This window comes from Mya arenaria, chromosome 16, assembly GCF_026914265.1.
Source record: "Mya arenaria isolate MELC-2E11 chromosome 16, ASM2691426v1".
Classification (NCBI taxonomy): domain Eukaryota; kingdom Metazoa; phylum Mollusca; class Bivalvia; order Myida; family Myidae; genus Mya; species Mya arenaria.
Genome location: NC_069137.1, coordinates 11,515,617 through 11,535,265, shown reverse-complemented (window position 1 = coordinate 11,535,265; position 19,649 = coordinate 11,515,617). Strand labels below are relative to the sequence as shown.

General features: G+C 33.9%; 1 protein-coding gene and 1 long non-coding RNA gene across 7 annotated transcripts in view; one reads left to right on the top strand and one right to left on the bottom strand.

The window, feature by feature from the left end:
* Nucleotides 1-19,649, bottom strand: part of LOC128221874 (protein piccolo-like) — a 76,968-nt gene that overhangs the window by 8,484 nt on the left and 48,835 nt on the right. For all 5 annotated transcript variants that reach the window (XM_052930500.1, XM_052930501.1, XM_052930502.1 and 2 more), the window contains exons 7-9: nt 17,949-18,113; nt 17,043-17,123; nt 16,124-16,312 (exon numbers count right to left, since the gene is read on the bottom strand). In XM_052930500.1, the coding sequence (XP_052786460.1) occupies nt 16,124-16,312; nt 17,043-17,123; nt 17,949-18,113 (435 nt within the window). The remainder of the gene's footprint in view (nt 1-16,123; nt 16,313-17,042; nt 17,124-17,948; nt 18,114-19,649) is intronic.
* Nucleotides 510-14,140, top strand: LOC128221876 (uncharacterized). Of its 2 annotated transcripts, none has more exons than XR_008259013.1 (7): nt 510-571; nt 5,264-5,350; nt 6,110-6,222; nt 7,689-7,799; nt 8,816-8,893; nt 9,807-9,909; nt 10,805-14,140. It is a non-coding gene; the product is annotated as an uncharacterized LOC128221876 (long non-coding RNA). The 2 variants fall into 2 exon arrangements; XR_008259012.1 differs by lacking the exon at nt 510-571 and adding an exon at nt 584-806.

Genomic DNA, 19,649 nt, shown 5'->3' with positions numbered 1-19,649 from the left:
ATATCTACTACAGATATTAAGGTGACCATATATATATTAATCTAGGCATTACGGGGACCGCTGGATTAAGGCGACAAAAATTGGTCTCCTTAATATTTTCAGTCCAGATTTGATGTATCAAATGTCAATAAAAATGTCCATTGACAGTAAGTTGATAAGCTTGAATGTTTATTTACGAGATAATTTCATTGTTTTAAATCTTATTATCTTTTAATACTAAAAAAAATATTCTTAAACTTTTGTGTGTGTATATTTGTGTATCCATAAAAATAGCTATTAAGGCGACCAGGGAAAAAATCATAATTTTGGTCAAAAATAGCTATATACTAAGCATTTTTTATTTGTTTTACTTTATTTAAAGCCTATTGTATATTATCCCGAAGTTTCATTCCATAAAAAACAGAAATAAGGAAATTCGATATTTCGTGTACCATCAGCATCCAAATTTTCAAGTATACAGAAATTTAACTTTCCGGAATATAACGGAAATTTTCGGGTATCTCAGTGGTACCATCTCCGTGCAATTATGCAGTATGGCGTTCATCTCTTACGGAAAGAGAATGGTAACTTGGTAAGTGTTTAAAATACATATTCAACGTTTTTTTCGTTTATTTTTATGACTTTTGTACAGTAGTATAAATCGTCCACCCTTTGGATGAAAAGCAAATGATTTATCCGGATTTTGTTCATCCGAAACTAAATCACTAGTATCAACATCCGGTGTAATTTTTGCTGGTATTTTGGAGAAACCCGATTGATTTCTAGCAAACTTGGTTTACCACTACATCGTCGCTTATTATTGTTTGGTATGTTCCAATCTAAAAAGGGATTTGCTCCCTGAACATCTCAGATTTTAATAAATAAAAGACGAAATGATACAAATGCCTTACATTTTGTTTGTCAATGTCATGTCATTAGACTATATAGTGTTCGTTCTGTTCTGCTATTCAAAGGTGATGAGAATGACTAATGATTAGTCATTCTCATCACCTTTGAATAGCAGAACAGAACGAACACTATCACCAATTCGTATTGTGGCTTTTTGCATGTGTCTTAAATGCTCATATTTGATAATAAATGCAACAATAAAATATTTCTCTTATTCTGCCACAGTTATGCACCAGTCAATTGTAACCATGGCCCCCAGGCAGGTCTTGTTTATACCAGGGATAGCAGGGGAAATGGGCCATGTTTCTACGTTCCAGGTGGACCAGCAGTGCTGAGTGAATGCGGTGTTATTGTTTTTGCGCTGAAAACTGGGAATGGGCCTAACCTAGGATGTCCCCAGGGGCATTTGACGGGGATCTGGTCATTTCGTAACCTTACCATTTCGTAACTGCTGAATCTTGGTTATTTCGTAACCATTTTGTTAGTCAATTCGTAACCGTCAAGAAATCAATTGCTCATATGGTAACCACCATTTAACAAGGTGATAAATAGTACACTTAGCACCTCGTTAAGTGTATTGTTCGAACGTGGATGTATATGGCACAGTAACCGAGACACTTATTGGGAGACATTACTCAAATTCTCACTAGTAACAAGCCAATGCTAAATTAGAAATGATTTGTTATACTACCAAAATATGTTAATTATTTTCTTACATTTTGCTTACTTATAAACAATAATTTAAGACTGATCGTGATGTATTTTTGGGTAAAATTACGTTTACATAAATGATCATTCTTGACCTATTTCATTGACAATATTTGTTCGAATTGTTTAAAACGAACAAAATTCTGTTCTGTTCTTTTCTCAATTGATCCATATTCTGCATACTTTATATCCGAAACCGACAAAAAACAGCCTAAAATTATTAGTTATGGTACAGTGGAAATTCACTAAACCGGATCTCCACAAAACCGGAACCCCGGAATTCCGGATACCGGACAAAAAAATCGAGAAAATTTGTTAGTTGTCAACGTAATTTTACCTCACGAAACCGGACGTTTTGTTCAAACATGTCAAAATAATTCTGTGTATTAGGAATTCGCGAATCGTGTGTCACTTTGTTTTGACAGCCGGTACGTCGTTAAATATTACACCTGTGATGTTGTGTTAACACGATAATCGATAATGATGATTGCGCTGTGGATTGACTGTCGCGCGATAATCAAACGATAATCAAACTTGTGAAAAGAAAATTGATTAAAACATTTATTTGTTTGTTGCAGAAAATAAAGAACTAGAAACGGTTTTTTAGTGATCATTTTGAAGGGTTGTTTTATCTAAAGACTTCTATGATTGAATCAAATTAGAGCGGTGCTTTAATTAAACTATCAAACATACTAAACAAGCATTAAATTACGAGAGTTGTTTTATTTCAAGACTTGGAAAAAAGATGGTTATAAAAACGCAGAAATGTTTAATTATGCTTATCACTTTTGCAAGTGCTTTAATCATGTCCCAACCTCCGTCTAAACGTCGGTGAATTGAACTGTCCCTAGAGGACAAAAGCCTTTAAAGGTTAACTCAGTTAATATATTGAGTAAACTTACTCCGGTTTAGTGAGTTTCCAATGTATTAATTTCCAATAACAAGATACAAAATTAAACACATCGGCACATTTTTAATACAATAAGCATATAAAAAGCGCATACTCTCATTCGGCAAACTCACTACATTTTACAATACTTCTATGCAATTTAAAAAAAATTGAAATTCTAAAGTTATATGGTCTATATATTTAAAAAATATTGGCTTAAGGTCACAATTCCTCTCAATGGTAGAACATCTATGAATTAAAAAATTATTACATTTAATATTCAGCCTACTTATAATATTTCCTTCGCAACATAAAAAAATAGCTAGTGTGAATGTTTCTATTTGTCATAGTTTCAAGAGTTTATTGGCAAATCGCACTAAACTATTAGGCAATAAAGAAGGAATACAACTACTAGATTTAACTTTGTTTATGTTGTTATTTTTATGTTTTATACTTACAGTAAACTTATTTTGTAAATTCAAATGGTATTAAATTAATTCCTCATAATTATAGGAGTCAACGGTTAAGATATGACCATTCGATTTCTTAACGGTTACAAATTGACTAACACAATGGTTACGAAATGACCAACAATGAGTGGTTACGAAATGACCATAATTCATTTGACAAGGCTTTTACCAGCTGTTTGTCTGTGCAGAGCGGGAATTTTACCTGGGATTGGCTGGACCGAAAGTCAAAGTCCCCGCTATTAGCAGGACCTTGGGGGCCCATGCTGCAATTGACTGTTGCATTATTTGGATTTTTTCTTAACTTTACGACACGCCCCCCTACAGTATTTTATAGTCAAGTTTAGTAACATTTATTTACAGAAATCGGATAACTTAACAAGTAAACTGTACTGAGCTTTTGAACAAACCTACATACTTATAAATCAAAATTGATATTTTAGGGTCTACACTGAATAAACCCAAAATGTTAGTTTTGATTTACTAAATTCGAATAGTATTTAGTCTATCCACACAAAATTTACAGGATCATCAGATAACAAATTTTCTAAAAATTCTCTGTTTGCCAAATAGGGAAGACAGGTTTAAGTGGGGTTAAAAGGTTGCTATCTGTGACCAAAGAAATACTGTTCAAAATTGTGAGTATTCATTTATCTTTCGTTCAGTAAAGAGCATGCAATGGCATAGTGGTTGGATTAGATAATCTGACAGCGGTGCTGGACGTCATGAGTTCAAATATTGTTGTGAGTTCAATGTACCAAAAGAATACCTTTGGAATACACAATTATCTATAAAAATGGCAGAGCAAATTGCCCATATTGTAGTAATGTCTTAGATCCAGCTTGGATAACTTGGACACAGTAAGCGGTTCACACCAAGGGAAATTCTCAGATAAAACAGCGCTTATGAACATGAACATTACATTTTTCATTGAGACAAAGAAAAAACATTATTGCTGATCTTCTGAAAACAAATCTTGGATTTAAACAAATCACCAACAAAAATATATGCATTTTAATCACACAATGTTAACAACAGCGCCACAGATCTTATCTGTATGTTTAGGGTTTTTAAAATTTAGCAGTTAAATATAGATTAGCATACTGGTAGGTCTGGTTGGTCTGTTGCTTTAGATGCTAAGTAAACATAATGTCAGTGATTTCATCACTATTTCTATTAAAATATCAGTTTTCTTCTTCAGAGCTTCTCACATTTGCACCATTTTTTACCATTTGAATCATAAAAAGATAACAAACAAACACGGATGGAACATTTGAAAATACAATTCAGTTGGTTTCTATTTTCTTGCTCATTTTTGCTTGAAATTATTCTGCTTGAATGTGATATTTGTTGCTTAAATTTGAACTTAACTCTTTGTGAATATTTAAGGAATGTAAGGGGTCAGATTTCAGATTGCTCGTTATTTCTGGAACACTAAATACTTTATTTGATTGTGTACACTGCACTTTCTTGTTAAGCATTCATCCAAATCATTTGGGTAAATATTGGCAGAAAAACTGCTTTTAGATTTATACTGGTCATCAAAACCGGGACTGACAAAACATAAGATGTGTTTAATTAATGTGTGGGAAAGAGGTTTAAAGGTGTCCGCCCACAACGAAATGCTTGCGGGTCACAGTACCCCTTCAAGTAGTTCTTGAAAAAAAATGATTCTCTCAGGTAGCGTTTGATTATGTGTACATTGTATCCTTGTATGTATTTTCAAGTGTACACATGATTTATTTTAGGTTTGTACAATTTTAGTTTTATTAAAATTTTGACATTTTTTTAAGATTTGCCTGCTCCTGTCTAAACACTAAATTCTTGGTCTTTGGACTATTGTCTGCAACTTCAAAACACACTTTTTGGAACAGGACACATTTTTCTGATATTTTATCCAGTTTGACTGCAATATAAGTTGTATTTATCAATCAAGTAAAAAATGAAATTTATATTTCCATAATTACCTGGTAGTTATTTGTTAATTTGTTTTAATTCATGGATAGGTTTATTGCGAGTGTCATGGAAAGCTGGAACTTTTCAGTACACAACATGCAAACTGAGAATGAACTGTGTGTGCCGGCTTTGTGAACAAAAACGCAAGGCGGCTATGGTTAGTTGCGTCAAGATATCCTTGGGACCCCCCCCCCCCCGGACACGCAATACAATTTGTGTTTTGCTGATCTGTTGGGATCAGATCATCCATTTGGGGATTTAGATATGTTACCCCAGCCAACAGGCTGCATGTTTAATTTTACTCAATACTAAACTTTGTTTTAGTGCGAACATCAACATGTTTATCTAATTGCAGTTGCTGCTTGGGACAATAAAGTTAAGTCAGCAACCGTCTACCAGACTGCAAGATTCATCTCTTCCAAAGGATGTTGTACCTTTCCAGGTGGGTGTGCATTGATTGATTGATTGATTGATTGATTGATTGATTGATTGATTGATTGTGAGTTTGTGTAAATGAATAACTGTGAAACCATAACCAAATGTTGGGCTGTAAAGGTGTGTATGTGCATGCTTCACATATTCTCCGTCCTGGTTGGCATACTGGACCGTCATCAGACACTCTGCCATGAATGTTAGAGAGTTTAAAGCTATTTCTTATTTTCCTGTGTAACTATATTGATGTTAGATTAAATTTATGCCGCGTGTTACTGAGTAACAATTTGAAATTGGGCCAAAATCATCAAGCTAGAGCTTTGCATAATCTTTTTCAAACTTCTGCGAGATTTCTGCCCTTGACAATATTTGCTCGCAGCCCCCCTCAAAGTTGCACTTCGTTCAGTATTTGAAAGCTTACGGATACACTTTTTTGTTAATTTGAGATCTTAATGTGGCTACTTCTAAGTAAATAGATGCTCAAAGTAACTAGATGCTCTGGCTGTTCACTGGGTGACAAAGGCTACCCAGTATTGGTTGTTTCTTTTTTCTGAAAAGATGTTTCTAGTGAATTGCCCAGTTGCAGTGGTTTTGACGCCACAGAACCAGCATAGCTCCATGACAGATATATATGTTTTCGTCATTGATGTCAGTACTGCTGTATTGGATGCCTCACAATTTCTGTGTGGAAATGTCATCTGATACACTCATAACGGCTTATTTCTAGCATAGCTTTCATAAGTGCATGGCCATTCTCTGTCATTTTCAGATACACTGTGTTTTGTGTGGATAAGAAATGCAGAGTGGTACCACCAATCACCTAATGGGGACAGTTCCTGCAATTTACAGAAAAGCTCTCAATTGTAGCCCTACGAACTTCAGGTAAGCGATAAATCTAGACTTCAAGATATCTCTGTACTCGAGTAAGTTTATACATCATTTGAATAAAACATAGGGCCGAATTCAGAACAATCACTCTCACTCACACTCAATGAGTTAATCCTCTGTAATCACATAACGGTCGAGATATTTTCGAGTGAAAGGTATATCCGTATTCACAGGTGTGAGTGAGACTCAAGTGTTTTGCGTGAGTGGGACATTTGTGAGTGCTCGGCTAGGCCACTTGAACCGCCCTCGAGGATTGGTTTTGAATAGGAATTGAATGAGTGTATGTGAAAACAGTACATGGCAAGTAGAAAAGATTAAATATATCAAATATTTGGAACAAATAAGGGACATGCTCGTTCCCAGACAATATTTAAGAGAGTGGGATAATCCATTGAAGTACATGTTCATTCAATAACGTGGCCATCTATAAACAAAACAAATTCAAAAGGATGCGCCTATCATATATTTGTTTTGTTTCGCAATGATCTTGAACCCCCAGCAATGTTGATGTTTGCAATTCATCAATGGCTGCAAAGACAGGCAGCTAAAGGTACGTGAAGTTAGCATCTTAGCGGCATCAAGTTAGCGGCCTAGCGGCGTGAGGTTGGCAGACTAGCGGCCTGAATTTGTTATCTATTTCAAGGTTCAATGGTTTAAATGGGAAATATGATAAATCAATGTTTTTAGTCATACATTAGCGGCCTTAAATTGTTTTCTACTTCAGAGCATTTTTATATGAGTTTTCTTCTAAAACAATGCTAAAATAATTGTAGATTATGCAAACAATGCAAGATTATATATGAATACATATTTAAATTACGTGATACAATGGAAAACGGCTACATATTTAAAACAGCAACAACAACGACAACAGAAAACATGCATTTAAACGTATTTTGCAACAGTTATTTACAACCCAAAACGTTTATTTTTATTAACCAATTGTTTTAAAATGTAAATTTCAGTTTCAGAATAACACTTATTATCATTTGTTTGTTGCCATAACTAACAATAAGGTACTCAAATCTCAAATAAACATATGTTTACAATGTATAATGTAAACATCACCATAGTCAAACAGATAATCCGATATGATCATGTAAACATACATTATAATTATATACTGTATTGCTCACTTGATGAAGTGGAGTGTTAGCAAGGCGTGTGAATACGAACAGATCACTTGAGTGTCACTCCCCATATTCCACTCAAGTGATCATTTGAGTGTCCCTTACGGGAATGTGGTTGGAGTGTGAGTGAGAGTGGATGTTCTGAATTCGGCCCTTACAATTTCAGCATCAAAATCCAGGTTTAGATCCCAGACCGAACTTTGTCTCCTTCATTAAACTTAATTTCAGATGTTCTATAAGCCACATACATGTTCACTACTTATGACGGATAAGAACTTTCGCAAATTGATTATAAATGCGTTTTCCCAGATTTACACCCTCCTCTTGCAGATACTGCCGATGGTGAAGCTTGGGTGCACTGGGCCGGTTTTCCAGCCGTGTGGAATCAACATCTCCAGCTGAACTGGGGCCGGGAATTATATAAGACTCCTTAGCAGCATGGTGAGCTTTTGCGTATTTATTTCCTGGCTCATATACCCGGCCAGACTTCTGCGTTTAAGCTTTCCTTTCGTCATTTTTTTAAATAACGTATCTCAAGTCTTTCAATGAAATCACAACTGTGACACCTTTGGAGACTAGATTTAAATTAAGGAACCATTATGTGTAGAAAGCCTTTTGGGTGATTTAAAATCAAATTAGTAAACAGGATTCTCATGGTTCATGGTTTATAATTGGCCTTGACCTTTCATTCTTTACTTTGGTAACAGCTGCTTAAGTATGTAAGAAGGGGGGGGGGGGTACAGATGTGATAGTAAACAGTGTTTAATAAGGTATATTTGTTTTTATTTTATCACCATTTTGAAGGTAATGATTGTGTTAAATCAGGGATAAGTAACAAGTTTAACACAAACACTGCAACATGTTCTTTATTTCAAATAAATCTATAAATTATCTCTGGAGAATTTAGTCTGATCACCATTTCTCAGAAAATGTAGCTGTCTAAGTGCCTATTCCATCAATGAGTATCACTGTCTTTAAATTGCTGTTGCGGTACAGTTTAAATTGCAAAAGTTTTATGGCCCTGCTTGTTTGCAACTCCTCATTCATTTTTGTACAGCGAGAAAAGTAAGGGAATTCTAGAGATTTACTAGTATTATGGATTGTTTTTCTTGAGTTACACAGTACATAAAGAGGAATAAGTGTGTACACAACTCCTCATTTTATTCCTGTTTATTATTTATATATGTAACATAGATGTGTACAAGACTTAGAAACATGACATAAAAGAGCTCACTTTGATAAATTTTCTCAAAAAAAGATATCTTTACTGTTAAAGTAAGAACTTTTACTGCATTGTAAGTAATGTCTTCTGCTCATCTTTATGACATCATTACATGGAATGGAAACTTCCCAAGATACATTTCCACATGGCGCAGCTCATTTATATATATTGCTGATGGATTGTTTAGAAAGGGACAGTTTTAATTGGACAAAATGTTTTAATCGCCATTTTACAGAGTGCCAGCCAGTCATTGCTGTTCTTTGCATTGCTGAGGAGGACAGTCCTGCCAACATAACAGTTTGTTCAATAACAGGTAAAAAACTGGTCTCACTTTACATTTTCAACCACTGCCAGATAATATAATCTTATATAATGATAACTCCTTCTTCACAACTGGTGTTAAATATATAATGATTAAACAAACAATAAAATGGAAATTATGCTCTTTAAACTCAGAACCATTATTGACTGTCAGATGCTACTGGTAAATGAACAGGTCTTGATGTCCTTTTCTTGAGATAATAACTATTTGCATATTACCCCGGTACTACTATTGTACATTCAATAGAAAATCGTCTTGTTTGTATCGTTAAATGGCTTTATAATGTTCCCCACTTCCTGATTCTTGAAAATTACGTGAACAAATGACAATCCTACTACCATTTAAAGTTTGATTAAATATCGGACAAGTGTGTTTGTTTTAATTTGCCTTCTGCTTAAAGTAAGGGTATATATACTGGGCAAGAAGTGCTGAATTTCATTGTGAATGACAGTGATTATCCATAGTTTGAATTTGGTTCGGACATGTTTGACGGGAATTCAAAGACATTGTTTTGTCATCATTTTCGCATACATTGGTTCATTCCAAGATAAAAAATATAACCTTTTTCAAAATGTTCAATCTGTGAGAGTGCAGCTTTAATAGACCTGTAAAGACTTGTCGATGTGAAACTAAACTCTCAATCAAACTTTGGTAAAAGTCTTCATTTGAAGCAAAATATGTTTCAATACCCTGTATGAATTTTCTTCACTGGATATTGATTCATAAAAAACAATGCTCCAGGGTGCGGAGCTATTTTTTTGCTATATGTCTAAATGGAAAAATCTTCTCCTCAGAAGTCAACTTTGTTCCCCAATGTGCAAGGCACAATCGGTGAAAATAATTTCAATAAAAGTCACTGATTATTATTATTGTTATTATTATTAATAAACTTTTACTATTTCAGGAGACAAACAGAAACACAGAGGTGCTATACATTCTGATGGAAAAACAAAAGCATCTCCCATCATTTTGGCGTGGCTCAGATCAAGAGGAGAATTTTAAGAAAGGTAATAACTGAGCAACTAAGAACATGCAAGTTGCACTGGTTAGAGTGTAAAAAAGACCCATCTCCCTTCATAAGAATTGATAATCATCACTGTATTAAATCAAGAAATTGAAACGTAAGTGTCTTGTCTTTTGCAGTGTTTTTGAAATATAATATAATTTTAAAAAAACTAAATTATTATTTAATATGATTGTGAATGTGTGATGTTTTCTTCTGATCATTCACTCTCAAAAACCAGATACTAAAAACATATTTGTAGATTTTTTTGTTTTACTTGTAAATATAGCTTTAAGGTTGTATTTTAGTCAAAGCCTTTTATTCTGCTCAATACAAACTTAAATATTGTAAGAGTTATGGCCCTTTGTAATTTTTAAACAAATACATTTTTTTTATGTTTTTGTAAGCCCATTATTAAGGGACTTTTAATATTTTCACCAGCTGCATTATAAAGTCAGACCAAAAGTGTTCAGTAAGTGTCCAAACAATAACTAAGTTAGAATCCTTTCTCAATTCAAGTGAGCGATATAGGGCCATCTCTGTGTTTGTCTGACTAAAAAACAATAATCAATCTTTGAGTTAAATTGACAAATATTGTTGTAGAATGTTTTGTGAAGACATACAATTGGATTACTTTTGTGTCAATAGGATTAAGGTTTCTGCACATAAAAATTATTTAGAATTGCATTTGGGTCAGGCGGTTCACGTTCAATATTACTTGCAGTATAAGTGGAAGCAGTGACTTAAAATTAATTACCAAACAGTTTCTGCTCAATTGCTTTGAGTTAACATACGAGTTATGAAACTTGGAATACTAGTTCTTGGTGGCATAAATGAAAGACCTTGTTTTGTCACATTGACTTGTAATCAAGCACTAACTTCCTCTAAATTCTCTTCAGGTGATGGTTGGGCACACACAAGAAGACATAGATCACAGGTGTCTAGCCATATGAGTAGATAGGAGTGTCACAATCTGCCAAACGTACTTCATCAGACGAGCAGAAAGCTTCTCAAGATCCCGCACTGCACACTAAGACATAGTCTTTGACTACAACAAGGTGATGAAAGTACAGAGAGGTCCAATTGAAATCAATTCTGTGCTGCTGTCATTTCTTCATTCTGGAAGTCGATGGACATGATTTATCATGGCATCAAGTGTGCAGTTTGCCGACTACCAGCAGTCTTGTTCACCAGCTGTGCAACTTGAGCTGGTAGCTTTATTGCTTGAAGCCACTGCATAAGAGGGGGAAGGTGCAGGCTCATCAAAAAGTCTCAAAAGTTGAAACTAGGAAAAGAAGTTTATCAAGAGTGTGAATCTATTTTGAAAACAATCGTAAACATACTATGAATTGAGATGCTTAAATAAAAAACCGCTATTCAAATATCAGGAAACTGCCTTTTTCATACTAAAGGGTAAATGATGTCGCCATTTCCTGTATGTATTTAAATAAGATATGTCTCCACAATTAATATTTTTAGGGAATTTTTCTCAACCTAATGAATGAGATTAAATTGTACAGTGTTATATGAGCTTAATATGTGTTTTCTCATTCTTTAAAATTGGTGAAAAATTGTCAGAAGATAATTAGACCAGTATCCATTACTGCAATCATACAATCAAATATACAGGGACAAGCCCACTGGGCATATGATATAATTAAACCCTGTTTAGGGGCACGAGGCAAACACTTTCAAACGTTAAAGCTGCACTCTCACACTTTGGATGTTTTGACAACCTTTTTCATTTTATGTCTTGGATTGGAACCATCCAATTTTTGCGAAAAATTAAATCCCAGATTTTTCTATTTAAGTTAAAACATTGATGTTTTTTATGCACTTTTCTTAAACCGTTAGTAAATATTAATTTTCGAACGGAAATATGAAATCTGCGATCTGATCTTTTGTCAGCAATCTTTTATCATTGGTTTGCAGATAATTACGCCAAAACTTGCTCATTCCAAGACAAAAAAAGTTGTGGAAACGGTATATCTGTGAGAGTGCAGCTCTAAATGTTTAATTGCTTGATTTTACTACTGTATTAGAAATTACAGGGATTGGGGCATATTTTTAGTGTTTTTATTGCTTGTTTTTGATTCATACAGTCATACTTTATTCTTCAGGGCACAACTTACAAATAGACAAAACTGGAAAATGGTCATATCAAAAGGTCAAAGATAATGCAAGTTGAACAATCATATTGTTCATGGCTTGTATTTTTGGTATATTTTGTTGCATATGCTATAGAAAAGTTGAAAGTTAAAAATAAATTCTTAGTTGAAATGATGGCTTTGAATGGTATTGTCAGATGAGAAACGGCACTATTAAGAAATAGGTATAATGGTACTTTATTTATTTTAATCAATTTTAGATATTATGAAAATTATTATCTTATTTAGTACATGAGACCTTTTAAACAGTTATTGACAATATAACAATGTGTATATGAAGCTTTAGATCAACACTTAAAGCTGCACTCTTACAGATTGTCAGTTTAGACACAAACTTGTCTCAAAATCGGCTGATTTGGTTATCATTCCTTTAATTCAGTCATATTAGATAATTCACGATAGAACCAATCAAAAATGTTTGGTAAAACTGCCGAAAAGTTCATTTACATTAAATTGTTCGTAATGCTTTTAGTCATTGTTCGTAATGCTTTTAGTCATAAAACATCATTTTTTTAACATAAATATGATGAACTGCAATATGATCTTTTTTCAGCAGTCTTATATCACTTCAAATTGGGTCTAGACATTTCTGCAAAAAATACTCCATTTATAGACAAACAATAAAAGAGTACCAGTAGTCAAAACGATCAATCGGTGAGATTGCAGCTTTAAATACACCTTTTAAGACCGCTGTAAAATTCCAATGGTTTGCCTAAATCTTTAAAGCTAGCATACTGTTTAATTGACAACCATACTTATTGTTTAAAAGTGTCATGATATCTTTGTACAATGTTTTTATATAATTCATTAAAGAAGTGAAAACAAATTTGTTTATCTTGTAATTTGTTATCTATTATTTAAATGACTCAGACAAAAATGGGAACGTCAGTGCTAGTTCTTTTACTATTAACATCACATGAAGTTTCTATTGGTGTAGCAGCAAGGAGGTGTTACATTAAGGATGCATCATTTAAACCAAATTATACATTCATATGCACATCATACAGGCGTGTAGCCGCCTATACGTGAATACGCGGCTGAATCCACATGATTCTGACAAAAAAATCAACCAAAGTTGCAGTATGCGAACTTGACTACATGAATATAAAACTGGTTATTTTCCAGTACTAAATAATGCACATCGGAACGCCCAGAATGCACTAGATTGCACCATGGTTTTCAAAATTTTCTGAGGGGGCACGCCCCTGAACCCCCCAGCACATTTATGAATTCACATGAATAGAGGGGTAGCTACACCCCTGACATAATTGAAACCACAGTGTGGCTAAACAACACTTGTATGTTTATCATACGCAGTGATCTCCCATGGAAATGCAATCGTCAAAGAATCTGAAGGGGCTGTTTATATGGACTAGATTTGAAATGCACCAAGTGTTTAAAAAAGTTGATTTCAGTCACGAAGAGAATCAACCATACCCCACACTTGTTGGAGTAAGATGAAATGTCCACTTTCCGCGAGAAAGAAAGTACATTGAAAATGTTCATTTGATTCAATTGACTTTATCTTTTTATAAATATGTTGCAATACATAAAATACGTTATTTGTTATAATTGTTTACCCATGTTGAATTTTATTTGGCAAATTTATAAGAGATTTAAATATTAAGAAACTCAGCCGCCAAAGAGGATATGATTATGACATACTTTTTTTAAATCTTTCGAACATGAGTTTTTGAGTGAATATAAGCGAAGCGTTAAGTGTTTTGAAAATGCATCTTTTACTTGGATTTTATAGATTGTTATTACGAAATAAAGTATGGCGAATCAAACGAAGTGTTAAAGCCAAGCTATTGATGGCTGAAACCCTTCAATAAATGTTGATATGTGCTAAAATATAGTCTTTGAAGTCCAAAATTTTGAAATGCGTTACTAACCCGATTCAACAAAAGGCTGTTGCACAATCAGTTGATTGACATAATCACGTGATAAACCAATAACTTCCATTAAGGTTAAAATATTCAACACCTTAGTATGAGTCCCTGTGGGCGAGTGGATAAGCGATCCGTTTTTGATTCTATGTGTTATCTGCACCCCCATGTGCTTGCTCCCAACTTGAACAAGATCAATTTTTAATACTTTAATCGGTTTTTTAAAAATGCAATTGAAGTATAAAAGAAAATCAACCTGGTTACTATTATTTCGGCAGTTTCAGTACCAAGGAGTAAAATAAATATACATGTAAGTGTTTTCAGATGCATTACGAGGAAAAATATACGAGAACGTTGTATACAGAGTATGTTTTTACTGAACATGCGTCTGTTTATTTTGATGCCATAAAAGGTTTAAACTGTTTAAAGGAACTATAACATTATAAAACAAAAATCCGATTACAGATATCAGTGGCAGATCCAGGAATTGACTTAAGAAGGGGTACGTGAAACTCATGGGCTTAATCTTTCCACATCCGCCCCTCCCTCAGAACAGAAATTGAATGGCTTAAAATGTTGGACCCAGGTGGGGGTTAGACTCCCCTCATTTATAGTCCGAAATAGAGCAAATTTAATCTTAATATTGTATTTTTCCCGATGTTGACTGAGAACGTATTATAAACGGACGATTTAAAGGGGTGGGGGCGGCGCGCGCGCTGGGACCGATCCCCCCCCCCAACACCCCCTGAATCTGCAATTGAGTACATGCATTAAAACCGTCTCCGTAGCCTATTGGTTAAGGCGTTCTATACCCTTCATTAAACTGACTTAATACTTCACACAATTGTTCAGGACCATAAGCCAATGAGGTTAACATAACTCCATATCCTTAATACAAGTTATGGCCCCTGATTGACTTAGGTTAAACTTTTAGGCAAGTAAAATTTAAGGGGAAGTTGGAATTTAATAAAAAAAAACTTCCATGGGTCACAATGAACCCAATGAACAATGTTCTTTAATCATGAGCTATATAACTGTTCAAGCGTTAACAGACACATTCGTGTGCAGACGAAACTTTTATTGTTTTTTACAAGCACAGAACTTGTATTTAGCATTTACAGTTTCTATATAATTCAACTGAAAGTTCTATTTAACCATACTATATCAAATATTATGTCACCATTCACTAGCGGATTGAGAAGGGGTGCAGTTGGCGTGCGCTCCCTCTAAAATCGTCCAAGTTTACTTTTTGTGTCAATATATGAGAAGAAAATAATAAAATATACACATAATGCATCATTTCCGACTACAAATTGTTAAAAATTACTTGATTGAGTAACCCTCAATCCTCCTGCAAACGCCCCTAAGTAACGCCCCCTTCTAACGAGAATTCCTGGATCCGCCCCTGGTCATTATATATTTTGTTTATCAAACGGTACAGAGACCAAGTGACTGAATCTGACTTGCATTTAATGAATGAGATGGTCTGTAAAAGATTTCCGATGAATATCCTATGAAATTTGCAGTCCTCCCGTTTCGACTGGTCATTGTTTGTGGATTTATTATACACAATTATAAAAAATACTATTACCAAGTTGTCTCTTAAGGTTACGGGAGCCTATACTGTCAAAAGTTAAATATATATAATGTGTCCCCCTAATGCCATAAAATATGGATGGTCCCCTTAATGCCTCAAAAATAATATTATATATACACTGGTCTCCATAAACCCTTCTACATATATACCTGTCCCCTTAAAACCTGCAACATACTTACAAATTATTAAGGAGACCGCAAATTACGTATATTTTTTGTTAATTAATTTAAGAAGCCTAAATTTTGTACTCATAATAAATGATCATTTCAATACTAAATTATCAACAAAAAAGCAAAATAAAGTATAAAACAAAAAATATACAAATTGTCTCCTTAATGCCGTAAAAAATATACGGTCACCTTAATGCCCTAAGTAGATATATATATATATATATATATATATATATATATATATATATATATATATATATATATATATATATATATATATATATATAGTATAAGCACATGTACTTAAATAATTTATTTTAATTACAAGTAAACAATAAGTACTTTTACATAACAATTGACATCTGACCAAATGACTTCTTAATTAAAGTATAACCTTGCTCCCAGAAGAACTTGACTGCCTGGTTGTAGAAATCAATCACGGCTATAACCGATTTCATCTCTTTAAGCACCTTGTATACCTCATTTATCAACATGAATACCGCTATTAGCACCTTGTATACCGCTTTTAGCAACTTTTTTACGCATCCAAAAATGCCGTTATCTTGTCCTGGTCCAGGGCTTTCTGAAATTGCACAAAGCTGAAATCTGTACTACCAGAGGGCGCTCACTTCTATGCCACTAAACCACTCTCAACAAAAATTTACATTCATTTTGCCGATTGTTCAACACTTAAAATTAAAAGCTGTTAACGTCATCATTTCCAAATTTCAAATCTTTACTAATCTAGATGATTATTGGACACTTGTGAATTTTAGAAAGTTCTTCTTACAAATTTTGAGACAACTGTTACAATTGTGCTTTTTATTTAACAATACATCTGTAAGAACATCATGAAAAAGTTATGAACAATCGGCAAATTAATTAATTAATAATTACAAAACAACAACATTTTTAAGTAACGAGCGCATTGTACATCTTTTAACATTTAAACAAGAGTGCCTTTGAGTGAACAAGGGGCCATTACAAAACAATAATTCAATTAATTAATTGAAATTGGTTGGAATTAATAGGGGGAATTTGACCAGCTATAAGATTCTATCGGTGTTCTGCCACACCTGGCCCAGACTTTGCCCGACTTTTTAAAGGATTTTTGATGCCCGGAACACCTCAAGAAATCGAACAGGTGTACTATTCAGATTTGAGCCCTCAACTAATATATATGGTACATGGGTGAAGATTGCGAATTTAAAAATACTATTCTCACATCCAATAGGAGAATTCTTTTCTTAAACACTTAATACAGAAATATGACACCCATGTAACAGGGCATGTATAGCACTCTTGATTATTACCATTGGACCCTGGATTTCGTTCCATTAATTCGTGTTCTTCATCTTGAGATTTGCCAGCATGAGGTTTTGGGTTGTCCTTCACTGGAATAAATTGTATGCATAACATTACTAAAGCTATTTTGAAAATTAAATATGTTTAAACCAAAGATGTTTTGATATGCGAGGTTTGTTTGTTTTGTGCCTGTCAGAGCCACCTGCCCAACCATCTTGCCTCGCCCCCATTTAACTCAAAATATTCAGAATTCCTGAAGCCATAAGGCTTGGTACTACTATATTTTGAAATATTATGGCCATACAAATAGCTGAATCTTTGCAAGGTTAAGGTTGGAATATATATATATAATATATATTAAGACTCCGACCAATGAACTACTGATTCATATACAATATGGTCATGTACCAAGATCAAGTAATTTTATTGTATTACGTCAAACTGGGCATATTTCATTGTTTTGAAAAGTACTTGGACTACCGAATGACCGATTAAAAGACAGACTGTCCAACTGATATATACCATTGTTTTTGGAAGGCATTATAATTGTCAAGAGAGGGATTAGAAATGAAAGTCAATTTCATTACATGTTGACAATAAAAAGGTCAATAGTTACTAAAGACTCGTTATCAAACTGGTTTGATTTATTATGCCAATAGAAATAGTTATCAGGTTTGGTTGAAATGATCAAAATAAAGATTTCTTTGCGTAGAAAGCTTCATGAGGGATTCAGAAACAGAATGAGCAAATTAACCTTAAATGGGTGTCTCTTGTCAACATTTTAACACAACTAATTCTTATCATAGAACCCCTCTTCAGCACTGCGGACCTACTGCATCAAGTTTATCTTACTTTAACTATGGACATCTGACCACATTGACATCTTGATTAAAGAAATTAACAGTGTTACTTACATATACGTCTTCGTACATTGCAGAAATCTTTCTTAAAGAAGAGGCAAGTGATCACGCTTCCAAGCGGCAGCAGAACAAAGAACCCTACCAACCAACCCAAAATGCTCCAATTCTTTTCTTTTTCCAGTTCATGGCCTTTTTTTTCTTGTGTATGGCCTTCCTTCCCTACAACAAATACATCAAACTTTCTACATATACCTGGTAATAACTGTTTTAAGTTAAGCTTAATTGTGACAAAACCTTATAGGCGATGGAATCACGCTCAGGCCAAATAAAAAATAGGTGTGTTTCAGGTAACGCTGCCAAAAAAAATAGGGAAGGTAGGTCGGAATATTTTTTTTTATTTTTTTTATGTTTTTTTTTTATATATTGATTTCAGTAACTGTTGACTCAGAAAGTAACAAAAATAGAAGTCATCAATTTTCAGGTTTATCAGTAGTTTTTAAACATGCTTCAAAGGAAACATATTTGTCTGGTTAAATACTTTGACAATGATGGTTGGATTTCAACTAAGTTATGGTACACCACTCTGCTATTATTTAAGACTTTCCAGGAACGGTTTTACTTTTCTTTATGCACCCTTTTGCTTTTAACCTCCCTGTAACATAATTACATGAAGAGTGGGACAGCAAATTTACCATATAAGCCATCAGCCAAGGAAACCTCAATGCTGTCAAGAGGACCTGGGGGTTCAGGTTTGACGAACAAGTAACATGCAGGTTTTATTGCCAAAATTGCACACTTAAGTCCGACATATCAATCCGAAAGTCAGTATCTGACACATTTGTATCTGACAAGAAAATAAAGTTCAAGAATTGAAATATACCTGTCACACAAGCACAAACTATCCGTAATTCACCTTAGAGATCGGACAATGTAAACATTCGGACATCCATTATTATTTTCAAAAATAATTTATTTTAGGTACCTAATTTTCGGACACCCAGAGGACATCAATTGTAACTTTTACAGTTACTAAGTCTCAGAGACAAAAATTATTGATCTTTATCGTTACAATGCCTGGCTAGATTACCTAACCATATACGTCACTGTGATAAGTTAGTTAGTTACTACCCATCCTAAACGATTTATTGCCTGTTGAAAAGGATGTGTGATATATTTAATGGAGGATTAAAGAAACAACAAGGGCAATTAAGAGATTAAGAAAACACAAACATGACATGTTTGTAAAACTATCCGTCAATAACTTTGAAACTTGTACCACACTTTTAATATAGACTCTATGAAGCAATAATCGTACAGTAATACTCATTGTAACATCAATAGAACAATAAAAATCAACACATTCAATGCTACAGGTATTTAATGTGATGAATTAAAGTTAGAAATGCAATACTTAAGTTACAATCGAAAACACCACTCAGAAACATTAATCCTGCTTAGCAATATCTATGCTCTCCATGAGATCCTCGTGGGGATAACTGAGAGTTATGTGACGTCACACAATATGACTGTTTGATCTGAAGCCGATAAAAGGTGTTTATTCATTTCAATGCATGTATAAAATGGTGTTCAATGGGATTTTAATTAACTTGATGAAGGAGTTACACTTATAGGCGTAATAACCATTGATAACTACAGATAAATTAATAAGTGGTAAAATGCAGACATGAATAAAAAAGGCAGGTTTACCATGTAAAATACATGTAGATAAAATGTAAAAATTGGTTATTTTCTATG